A 13,500-nucleotide genomic window follows, 5' to 3' on the forward strand; every position below is an offset into this window, starting at 1 on the left:
TTTACTGCATAGTGGCCTGATTATGTTCATACCTACTGTATAGTAGCCTGATTACTTTTATGTCCACTGCATAGTAGCCTGATTACTTTTGTGTCCACTGCATAGTGGCCTGATTACTTTCGTATCCACTGCATAGCATCCTGATTACCTTCGTATCCACTGCATATTGGTCTGATTACTTTTGTATCCACTGCATATCGGCCTGATTACCTTCGTATCCACTGCATATTACATTCGTATTCTCTGCATAGTGGCCTGATTACATTCGTATCCACTGTATAGTGGCCTGATTACATTCGCATCCACTGCATAGTGGCCTGATTACATTCATATCCATTACATAGCGGCCTGATTACATTCATATCCACTTCATAGTGGCCTGATTACATTCATATCCACTGCGTAGGGGCCTGATTACATTCATATCCACTGCATAGCTGCCTGATTACATTTGTATCCACTGCATAGTGGCCTGATTACATTCATATCCACTGCATAGCTGCCTGATTACATTTGTATCCACTGCATAGTGGCCTGATAACATTCGTATCCACTGCATAGTGGCCTGATTATATTCATATCCATTGCATAGTGGCCTGATTACATTCATATCCACTGCATAGTGGCTTGATTACATTTATATCCCCTGCATAGTGGCCTGATTACATTAATATCCACTGCATACTGGCCTGATTACAATCAAATTCACTACATAGCGACCTGATTACATACGTATCCACTGCATAGTGGCCTGATTACATTCATTTTCACTGCATAGTGGCCTGATTACATTCGTATCCAGTGCACAGTGGCCTGATTACATTCGTATCCACTGCATAGCGGCCTGAATACATTTGTATCCACTGCATAAGGGCCTGATTGCATTCATATCCACTGCATAGTGGCCTGATTACATTCATATCCACTGCATAAAGGCCTGATTACATTCATATCCACTGCATAGTGGCCTGATTACATTCATATCCACTGCATATTGGCCTGATTACATTCATATCCACTGCATAAGGGCCTGATTACATTCATATCCACTGCATAAGGGCCTGATTACATTCATATCCACTGCATAGTGGCCTGATTACATTCATATCCACTGCATAAGGGCCTGATTACATTCATATCCATTGCATAGCAGCCTGATTACATTTGTATCTATTGCATAGTGGCCTGATTACATTTGTATCTACTGCATAGTGACCTGATTACAATTGTATCTACTGCATAGTGGCCTGATTACATTCACATCCACTGCATAGCGGCCTGATTACATTCACATCCACTGCATAGTGGCCTGATTACATTTGTACCTACTGCATAGTGGCCAGATTACATTCGTATCCACTGCATAGTGGCCTGATTACATTTGTATGCACTGCAAAAGAGCCTGATTGCATTCATATCCACTGCATAGCGGCCTGATTACATTTATATCACTGCATACTGGCCTTGATTACATTCATATCCACTGCATAGTAGCCTGATTTGTAACTGACTGCTTCGCCTATTAACAGATGTGGCGATGACTGATTATATGACTAAATAGTCTGTGTATATATAATACGATCTATGGTATATACATATGACTTGATTACAATATTTACATTATCATCCTGCAGTACATTGAGGATTTTCTCCGTAAAATTCCTCTCGACGAGGATGGGATTCGAACCCACGCAGGGAGACCCTATTGGATTAGCAGTCCAACGCCTTAACCACTCGGCCACCTCGTCATATATGCTGCAAGTTATCTATGTGATTGAATATTCAAATTTATATTTATTTAAACTGTATATATACTGAAGTGTACTATACAAGTAGAATTCTGTATTAAGTATATTTTTGATAGCGTCTGAAATGGGGAACAAGTAGCCTAATTCATAGATAACTGGAAACTTTGAGATCTCAACGGTTGAAGTATGAGAAAAACAACACAATGTATACACAAATATATATATATATATATATATATATATATATATATATATATATATATATATATATGTGTGTGTGTGTATATATGTGTGCGTGCATGTATGTATATATATATATATATATATATATATATATATATATATATATATATATATATATATATATATCTATATAATATATATATATATATATATATATATATATATATATATATCTATATGTATATATATACATATACATACATCAAACATGTATAAATATTATTATTATTATTATTATTATTATTTTTAATATTTCCTAAGCTACAACCTAGTTGGAAAAACAGGATGCTATAAGCCCAAGGGCTCCAACAGGGGAAATAGCCCAGTGAGGAAAGGAAATAAGGAAAAAGTAGAAAAGAAGTTTAAGAACAATAATAACATTAAGATACATCTTTCATTTATAAACTATAAAAAACTTGAAAATAACAAGAGGAAGAGAAAGAAGATAGAATAGTGTGCCCGAGTGTACCCTCAAGGAAGAGATCTCTAACCCAAGACAGTGGAAGACCCTAGTAACGAGGCTATGGCACTACCCAAGACTAGAGAACAATGGTTTGATTTTGGAGGGTCCTCCTAGAAGAGCTGCTTACCATAGTTAAAGAGTCTCTTCTACCCTAGCCAAGAAGAAAGTAGCCACTGAGCAATTTCAGTGCAGTAGTTAACCTCTTGAGAGAAGAAGAATTGTTTGGTAATTTTAGTATTGTCAAGTGTATGAGGATAGAGGAGAATGTGTAAGGAATAGGCCAGACTATTCTGTGTATGTGTCGGCAAAGATGAAATAAGCCGTAACCAGGGAAAGGCATCCAATGTATTTATCTTCAGCCCAACCTCATGTGATATTTCATGCATTCTGGTAAACAAGCTTTGCAAGTTCTATGGCGTTTTGCTAATAAGGACAGCAACATCAGCATACTCTAGGTCTAGGTCTGCTAATATCTTATTACCAATACAGTCCAATCCTTCTCCGCCATCCCCCAACTTTTCTATGAATTACAAAATCCATGAGGAGGGTAAACAACATAGGTGACAGCACATTTCCCTTGTGATGAGACAGTTGAACATGTGTTGATGAAATTGCAGTGCTGAAAAAAAAAGTGATTAGAACAGGTAGCAGAAATCAGTGTTGCAGAAACACTTGATGCTTTGATGGTTAAAAAATAAAGGGGATTTTGTTGTGGTTGCTCTTAAAACTTTTGTTCCATTGGCCATTAAGATTTTAATTTGCTTTTGTTGCCGTGATAGGTATCCGTTTTCGTCATATCTTATTGCTTCAAGATTGCAACAACTGCATAGTGGCCTGATTACATCCGTATCCACTCCATAGCAATCTCATTACATTCGCATACACTACATAGCGGCCTGATTACATTCGTATCCACTGCATAGTGGCCTGATTACATTCGTATCCAATGCATATTGGCCTTGTTACATTCGTATACACTGCTTATCTGTCTGATTACATTTGAATCCATTGCAGTGGCCTAATTACATTCGTATCTATTACATAGTGGCCTGATTGCATTCATATCCACTGCATAGTGGGCTGATTAAATTCCTATCAGCTGCATAGCGACCTTATCACATTCGTATCAACTGCATATCAGCCTGATTACATTCGTATCAACTGCATAGCGACCTGATTACATTCGTATCAACTACATATCAGCGTGATTACATTCGTATCAACTGCATAGCGGCCTGATTACATTTGAATCCATTGCATAGCGACCTAATTACATTTGTATCCACTGCATAGTGGCCTGATTGCATTCATACCCACTGTATAGCGGCCTGATTATATTCATATAAACTGCATAGTGACCTGATTACATTCATATCAACTGCATAGCAGCCTGATTACATTTGTATCATCTGCATAGCAGCCTAATTACATTCGTATCAACTGCATAGCGTCCGGATTACATTTGTATAAACTGCATCGCAGCCCGATTACATTTGTATCAACTGCATAGCGACCTGATTATATTCATATCAACTGCATAGCGACCTGATTACATTCGTATCAACTGCATAGCAGCTTAATTACATTCATATCAATTTCATAGCGACCTGATTTCATTCGTATCCACTGCATAGCGGCCTGATTACATTTGCATCCACAGCATAACGGATTGATTACATTCATATCGATCTTGATTACAATCGTATCCGCTTCATAGCGGCCTGATTACGTTTGTATCCACTGCATAGTGGCCTGATTACATTCATATCCACTGCATAATGGCCTGATTACATTCGTATCCACTGCACAGTGGCCTGATTACATTCATATCCACTGCATAGCAGCCTGATTACATTCGTATCCACTGCATAGTTGCCTGATTACATTCATATCCACTGCCTAGTGGCCTGATTACATTCATATCCACTGCATAGCGGCCTGATTACATTCATATCCTCTGCATAGTGGCCTGATTACATTCATATATACTGCATAGTGGCCTGATTACATTCATACTTACTGCATAGTAGCCTGATTACTTTTGCGTCCACTGCATAGTGGCCTCATTACTTTTGTATCCACTGCATATTGGCCTGATTACATTTGTACCTACTGCATAGTAGCCTGATTACTTTCGTATCCACTGCATAGTGGCCTGATTACATTTGTATCTACTGCATAGCAGCCTGATTACCTTCGTATCCACTGCATAGTGGCCTGATTACATTCATATCCACTGCTTATTGGCCTGATTACATTTGTACCTACTGCATAGTAGCCTGATTACTTTCGTATCCACTGCATAGTGGCCTGATTACATTCATATCCACTGCATAGCAGCCTGATTACCTTCATATCCACTGCATATTTGCCTGATTACATTCATATCTATTACATTCATATCTACTGCATATTGGCCTGATTACATTTGTACCTACTGCATAGTAGCATGATTACTTTCGTATCCACTGCATAGTGGCCTGATTACATTCATATCCACTGCAAATTAGCCTGATTACGTTCGTATCCACTGCATAGTGGCCTGATTACATTCGTATCTACTGCATAGTGGCCTGATTACATTCATATCCACTGCATAGCGGTCTGATTACATTCGTATCCACTGCATAGTGGCCTGATTACATTCGTATCCACTGCATAGTAGCCTGATTACATTCATATCCACTGCATAGTGGCCTGATTACATTCATATCCACTGCATAGCGTTCTGATTACATACGTATCAATTGCATAGTGGGCTGATTACATTTATATCCACTGCATAGCGGCCTGATTACATTCATATCCACTGCATAGCGTCCTGATTACATTCGTATCAATTGCATAGTGGGCTGATTATATTTATATCCACTGCATAGCGGCCTGATTACATTCATATCCACTGCATAGTAGCCTGATTACATTCGTATCAATTGCATAGTGGACTGATTACATTCATATCTACTGCATAGCGGTCTAATTACATTCATATCCACTGCATAGCGGCCTGATTACATTCGTATCAATTACATAGTGGGCTGATTACATTTATATCCACTTCTTGTGGCCTGATTACATTCTTATGCACTGCATACTGGCCTGATTGCATTCATATCCACTGCATAGCGGCCTGATTACATTCGTTTCCACTGCATAGTGGCCTGATTACATTCATATCCCCTGCATAGAGGCCTGATTACATTCGTATCCACTGCATAGTGGCCTGATTACATTCATATCCACTGCATAGTGGCCTGATTATATTCATATCCACTGCATAGCGGCGTGATTACATTCATATCCACTGCATAGCGTCCTGATTACATTCGTATCAATTGCATAGTGGGCTGATTACCTTCATATCCACTGCATAACGTCCTGATTACATTCGTATCAATTGCATAGTGGGCTGATTACATTTATATCCACTGCATAGCGGCCTGATTACATTCATATCCACTGCATAGTGGCCTGATTATATTCATATCCACTGCATAGCGGCCTGATTACATTCATATCCACTGCATAGCGTCCTGATTACATTTGTATCAATTGCATAGTGGGCTGATTACATTCATATCCACTGCATAACGTCCTGATTACATTCATATCAATTGCATAGTGGGCTGAATACATTTATATCCACTGCATAGTGGCCTGATTACATTCATATCCACTGCATACTGGCCTGATTACATTCATATCCACTGCATAGTGTCCTGATTACATTCGTTTCCACTGCAAAGTGACCTGATTACATTCATATCCCCTGCATATTGGCCTGATTACATTCATATCCCTGCATAGTGGCCTGATTACATTCGTATCCACTGCATAGTGACCTGATTACATTCATATCCTCGTATCCACTGCATAGCGGCCGGCTTACTTTCGTGGAGGTCCAAATCTGTACAGATTGGCCCTGTTCTCACCCACGAAGTATGTGGTCCATTATCTGGATGGGATGCTAACATGGGCACTCAGCAGACGGGGTGAAATCCCACTTCTGAAGACTATCTCCAGTCCTCTCAACTCTAGGCTCAATTAAGAGTAACCCATTCCGTTCTCAGGGCCACAAAAATACAATTTTTGATAGGGGACGGTGCCTACTAATGGCCTTATTCTTTAGGTATCCAATGAGAGTTGGTTTTTCTGTGGTTACTACGAGTATATGCCTCTATTCTGAACGTTCCAAAATACTTGTTTTTTGGTGGTAAATGAAGACATCTTTAATAGACAACCACCGTGGAAGTAGTCGTTTTTTTAGATTATAATCTACTTATATCATAGTTTTGAGCATTTGCATTCTATCTATGACACCTTTTTATAGTTCTTAAACATGAATGCTTTTTTCAGCTATTATGTAAAGAGAGCTTTTGGGAGCCATAAAAGTCCCTTCGTAGGCCTTTTAACAAATGCTTTTAAAAGCCATGACAACAAATGCTAGTTATACTAAATACATCTAGTAAGCAATTTAGCCGCCAATACAGACCTATTGGGCTACAGCTGACACCATTCGCTGTAATAGGAGTGAAGAGTATGTAAGCGTTGCACGAACATTACTTGAAAAAAATCTCACGAAGAAAGATCATTCTAAATATACTGAAGACTATATTGTGTAAAGCAATTAAAGATTATTCAAAGCAAGGCCTGATAAAACCTCATAGGGCTTGTGGTTGTCTATTTGATAACGTCCTTGATTGGTGATCGCCAGACTGGGGTTCGTGTCCTGCTCAAACTCGTTAGTTCCTTTAGTGTCTGCAACTTCACAATCCTTATAAGCTAAAGTTTGGGGTTTGGGGTAGCCTATAGGTCTACCTGCTGAGTCATCAGCAGCTATTGCCTGACCCTCACTGGTTCTAGCTTGGATGGAGAGGGGTCTTGGGCGGCGGTCTTTTAGAGCTCCATCCTGCGATTTAGGGAAACGTTAGTTCCAATTCAAAGATTGTACATTAATTTTCCATCTTTTGAATTCCTATTTAAAGTTTCATTGCCATAATCGATGTCAATTTGAAATTGGATGCGTAAAGGTACTCTGATTTCCGCTCGAGTACTTAGCACGGGTTTAATTTTCAGCAGATATTAGTAAAAGTTTGATAAGCACCATAAGTATCATTCAAACATTCTTCTTTACCCAAGGGGTTAACTAATGCACTCTCATTGTTCAGTGGCTACTTTCCTTTTGGTAAGGATAGAGGAGACTCTTTAGCTATTGTCCTCTAGTCTTGGGTAGTGGCATGGCCTCTGTACCATGGTCTTCAACCATCTTGGGTTAGAGTTCTCTTGCTCGTGGGTACACTCAGATACACTTTTCTATGTATTTCCTTATGCCTTTCCTCACTGGGCTGTTTTCCCTGTTGGAGCCCTTGGGCTTATAGCATCTTGCTTTCCCAACTAGGCTTGTAGCTTAGCTATTGATAATAATAATAATAATAATTGATACAGAATTTTTTTTATTTACTCTATATCCATTTGTTTCTGGTGCCTATTACTCCATCTGAGTTTAACCTCTTTATTTTTAAACTTTTATCATGAATTACTTACATTGCCAATATTTTTTATACATTTTACAATGCAGAGTTATCATTCTTTTCCAGATTTCTTATGGATTATCCATTCCTCATACAGGGTCCTTGCAAGTCTCAACGCCTCATAAGGAAATTGCAGTTAATTTTAAGAAAAAACCGTAATTTTGATCGGAAATTCTCCGTAAAAATATAGTTCTCAGCCGTATTTCAGTAAAATACAGGGAACCGTAATTTTACCATACTTTGTTATTATATTTTACGAGTTGGTGAGCGTAATATCACTCCTTTACCTCAATATATTTGTTTTTAAAACTGTAAATGCCTGGAAACATTTATTTCAGGATTTTTATCGTTTTTTTACGGCAAAGTTTTAGCTGTGCACTGATAGAAAAAACCGTAATTTTGATCGGAAATTCTCCTTAAAAATATACTGTTCTAAGTCGTATTTCAGTAAAATACTGGCGACCGTAATTTTACCATATTTTTTCTTATTGTATTTTACGCGTTGGTGACCGTGATATCACTCCTTAACGTTAATATATCCGTTTATAAAACTGTAAATGCCTGACAACATTTATTTCAGTTCTTTTCTTTTTTTTTTTTTTTTTTTTTTTTGCTTCAAATTTTTAACTGTAGGAATTATTTATAGACAGTTTCTAATCCGTTACACAAAACCAGAAGTGTTTGTTTCATTAAGGAGGTGAGTTAAAATTAAATCGAATTAATTTTAAACAATAATATATTTAAAACATAAATACTCTCATCTCTAACAATTAATTTCAAAACGAAAATGATGAATACTTAATTTCTGCAGAGTTAAAACTGGTTGGAAGAACACCTAGACAAAGACAAAATTTATCTCTTATGCAGCACACGTTGATTTTCAAATATTTTATTCGCTGTTCTTGAAATATTTAATTGTTCCTTGTTTCCTTTCCTCACTGGGCTATTTTCCCTGATGGAGCCTCTGGGCTTATAGCATCCTGTTTTTCCAACTAGGGTTGTAGCTTAGCAAGTAATAATAATAGTAACAATAATAATAATAATAATAATAATATTAATAATAATAATACATCATGGTGAGAGACAAGTTATGGGATAGGTTCAAGCATCATTCATATTAGTTTGAAGGGGACGAGTGGCACAAACACTTACAGATATCAGAAACACTACATAAGTTTTCATTTGTCACAATTAGACATTCCAATTATGATTTTGACGTAATGTAATATACATTATGATAAAACAGACTGGTAACGAAGCTTAGTATCTGCATACATGTGGAGACAGTGAACTCATTGAGCCTAAGTGAAAGGAAGTGGGGGGGATATCCTATTAGGATATCCTTTGCAAGGAAAGATAAATCACTGAATTCTAGGTATATATAAAAAAAACATGTCTGGCAAGAAGCTCTCTCTTAGTTTCGATATTTGAATCTAATGAAGTGACAGGCATGATTATACACTGAATAATTAAGTAATGAACTCCATTTATCTACTGTATAATAGAGAATCTTACCATAAGTGCAGCACAAACTATAAAAAATACTCTCATTTTCAGATTATAGACATCATAATATTAAAAAACAACTCTTAAACTTCAGCAAAGAAAAAAAAACAGGAATTCCTAGAAATAAACTAATGTTCATAATATATTTCTCTCAATACATGTATCAAAAAAACCTATCTATCTACCGCTACTTATATTTAAAATCTCTCGTTATCTGTCTCTTTCTCCTCCTCCTCCTCCTTTTCCTCCTTTTCCTCCTTCTCCTCCTCGCTATCCGAAGAATCATCCTTCTTCGACTCCTGCATCTCCATGCCCATGTTGGTATGCCCTCCGGATTCCACCTGGCTCTCCAGCGCCTTCTGCTTCTTCTTCTGTTTCTTCTGTCCTATGAAGTAAGCGATGATGACGACCAAGACCATGCAGGCTAGAACAGCGCCCACGATTATGGGAACAATGGCGGATATTTCCTCTCGTTCCTTGTCCATGTACTTGTCGATCTGGTTGGGGTCCCACGTCACCTGGGTAGGCAGGGTTGAAGATCGTGAGCATCTTGTATACACATATATATATCTATGTGCTTTTGTGTATATATATATATATATATATATATATATATATATATATATATATATATATATGGATGTATATATACCTATATATGTATAAACACACATGTATACATATATATATATATATATATATATATATATATATATATGTATGTATGTGTTTATACATATAGGTATATATATACATCCATACATACTGTATATGTGTATATATGTATGTAACACACACACACACACATATATATATATATATATATATATATATATATGTATATATATATTTAAATATTGTGTGTGAATGTGGTTTATGCACAAACCAAAATATACACGAATCTAACAATATTAAAATATCACATCAGCCAGTTATCCGTTTTTTCTAACAGACATGGGACTTTTTTTTTTTTTTTAATGCAGTCTATGTATTTCATAGCTCACTCAGAGAGACTTTGAAATTACTGTGCATGGAAGGGATTACTTTTTTTAGTGACTAAACTTCTTTTTTATATAAAATGCATTGACATAAAATTTCTTATTTGACATTTTGACTGATGTTTACGTTAGTTCCAGTAGTAGATTGTTTAGCAAGTTTTTTCTTCCCCATGAATATGAATTTATTAAAAAGAAAAAAAAAAAAAACCAACTTACATTAATGTTGTTAGTTTTAATGTAATCCATGAGGAAGTCATCCAGAGGCTTGAAGTAGTTTATGAGAGCGTCAGGGTCCACACCAGTATCGGGGCCTAAGAAATCTTCCAGGACAGACTGCCATCTACGAGATCTCCCGGGATTCATCAGAGTCCTTCGAAGGATACAAAAGAATCCTTTATAAATTTCGTCAGATGATAAGTAAATCAGAGACATAAAAGCAGTGGCCGAACCATCTGCTTAGACCAAGGCTCAAAGCCCCAATCACTTTGGTCTGCCGGTTCTTATTATAAAGTTTGTAAACAATAATGAAGGAATTTGGATCCATTTAGCAGGTAAACATCTCTGAATACCTAACCTAACCTTACAGACAGACATTCAAGGCTAAGAGCTCCCATCACTTGGTCTTTGGTCTGCAATTTTCAATTATAAAGTTTGTAAACAATGATGAAGGTCAGTTGGAATTTGGATCCATTTAGCACGTAAACATCTCTACCTAACCTAACCTTACAGAAAGAGATAAGGGCATCAGGTAGGCATATGTCTCATGGGAAAGAAAGCTCACTAAAATGATAAAAAGCAGAACTTACGAGAGGTTTTGTCCAGCATCTTTATATTTCCAAATTTCACAGTTGATGTCATCTTCACATTCGATCATTTCACTCAGCCTGTGGTGGATCTGGAACTGAAGTATTTGAGCCACAAAGCGCCTGAAATGGAAGGATGATGATGATGTCGAGAGACATTAAGATTCCATTATGCAAGAGTAAACAACTCTTCTCATCTTGTGAAGTAAATACATTAGTAGCAATACGCAGTGTAAACATGAAATTTTAAGGTGTCTTTATTAGCTTTTCGCGACATCATGTTAATAGTCATACCTTCAAGGATAGATTTGGGAGAGTGGTCCACAATGTAAAATAGATAGCGTGGATACTTCATGGTATTTGAATATTGCAAGCAAAGCAATATGCGATCAAAGAGTTTATTGTTGTATTATTTGTTATTATTACCAGCTAAGCTGCAACCCTACAGAGAACAATGGTTTGCTTTTGGAGTGTCCTCCTAGAAGAGCTACTTACCATAGCTTTAGAGTCTCTTCTACCCTTACCTAGAGGAAAGTAGCCACTGAACAATGACAGTGCAGTAGATAACCCCTTGGTTGAAGAGGAATTCTTTGGTAATCTCAGTGTTGTTAGGTGTGTGAGGAGAGAGGAGAATCTGTAAAGAATAGGCCAGACTATTCGGTGTATGTGTAGGCAAAGGGAAAGTGAACCGTAACCTGGCCTGTCAAAAGACCCCATAACTCTTTAGCGGTAGTTTCTCAACGGGTGGCTGGTGCCCTAGCCAACGTACTATCAACACGATAGAAATTCAAACTATGCAGCAATGGAAGACAATATTAGAAGTAGAAAAAAAGACGCTTCAAGAGGGAATAAAATGAAGTAAATCTTTACGTGGTTTGGAAGAGTGGGAATGAAGTAACTATGAGAGAAACATCATCATGTGATATGGTCATCAGATGAAGTACAGTACCCTTGCCCGATAAATGTTTCAGTCCTTGCTTGCTTTTAAGTTTTGTGATTGAAAATAATGACTGCTAGACTCATATAATCATTCAATACAGATTAGCGGACTGTATTAAGAAAAGCCGAAGTTTTAGCCCGGGATATCTCACAAACAGTTCAAGACGCCTGGAGAGAACACAGCTGTATCGCTGTGAGATTTTAATTCATATTCACTGTAGTTCATTAGTGAGTTATGTCAGAATGTTTTTTATCTTGTTTTCTTTTGAACTTAAACTGCTCACTATTGTATAATAGTGTTGAGCCTGTTGTTCTTTTGAATGAGAATCTAGTCAATATAATTGATGGGTGTATCCCTTCTCGTGTGCTAAAGTACCAAGTAAAAGACAACCCCTGTTTCAATGATAATTGTAGATGTGCTTATTTGGAGAATCAGGGGTCCTATCATCTTTGGAAGGATAAGAGATCAAATTTGACTTGGAATAACTATACTCAGCTAAGAGCTTTTGCTCAGAGAGCTTATGCTTCAATTGAAAAGGAATACAATTTAACCATAAAAGAAACCCTTTCTGGCCAACCCAGGGACATAAGTGGTGAGCTATCGTTACATCTGTCACTCTCTTTCTTGAGGAAAAGGCAACCCTTTTGGCTGATGTGTTTGACAGTAAGCAGAGTAATAAACTTGATCTTCCTCATTATTGCTTTCCTAAGAAGAAACAAACTAGTTTAACTTTTTGTTCTCGTGAAATTAAAGCTCTCTTGATGGACCTTGATTCTTATGGAAGTGTAAACCCAAATGTTATTTTTCCTTTGTTTTTATATGCTGCTTATTTCTTAGCTCCTAAGGTATCTGTTATTTTCTGCAAGTTAGCAAGAAGAGGTTCATTTAGCACTTGTTGGATAATTGATAATGTTACTTTATTATGTAAATGTGTTTGTAGTAACTCGAGTCCAGCTGATTACCACACTATTTTCATAATTCCCATATTATCTTAAGTTTCCTAACATGTTTTTGCAAAATGTTTAGATATGTTTACTGAAGGTTCCCTAGTTTGACTTTCATATAGGCTTTGGAGCATGTAATACCCATCTTACAATCGCCAATGCTGTACAGAAATCACTTGATTGTGGTTAGAAACTTCATATGATTGGCCTTGATTTTAGCCGTGTTAATTATGAGTCCCTTATTTTCAAACTCAAACAGTTGGGAGTGGGTGGGTCATTTCTTAGTATCATTATTGAGTTTTTAAGTTGTAGATTGCAAAGAAT

General features: G+C 37.0%; 2 protein-coding genes and 1 non-coding gene across 4 annotated transcripts in view; 1 reads left to right on the plus strand and 2 right to left on the minus strand.

The window, feature by feature from the left end:
- The window catches only part of LOC137642495 (lactosylceramide 4-alpha-galactosyltransferase-like), a 127,975-nt gene that overhangs the window by 4,386 nt on the left and 110,089 nt on the right, over positions 1 to 13,500 (plus strand). The gene's annotated exons all lie outside the window — the stretch shown is intronic.
- Positions 1,667 to 1,748, minus strand: TRNAS-GCU (transfer RNA serine (anticodon GCU)). Its single transcript has one exon. It is a non-coding gene; the product is annotated as a tRNA-Ser (tRNA).
- LOC137642493 (angiotensin-converting enzyme-like) overlaps positions 8,704 to 13,500 on the minus strand; it is a 69,084-nt gene continuing 64,287 nt past the window's right edge. The window contains exons 26-28 of the mRNA XM_068375090.1: positions 11,296 to 11,415; positions 10,706 to 10,859; positions 8,704 to 10,009 (exon numbers count right to left, since the gene is read on the minus strand). Of these exons, the coding sequence (XP_068231191.1) occupies positions 9,689 to 10,009; positions 10,706 to 10,859; positions 11,296 to 11,415 (595 nt within the window). The 3' untranslated portion in view covers positions 8,704 to 9,688. The remainder of the gene's footprint in view (positions 10,010 to 10,705; positions 10,860 to 11,295; positions 11,416 to 13,500) is intronic.

Source organism: Palaemon carinicauda, chromosome 6, assembly GCF_036898095.1.
Source record: "Palaemon carinicauda isolate YSFRI2023 chromosome 6, ASM3689809v2, whole genome shotgun sequence".
In the NCBI taxonomy this organism is placed as follows: Eukaryota; Metazoa; Arthropoda; class Malacostraca; order Decapoda; family Palaemonidae; genus Palaemon; species Palaemon carinicauda.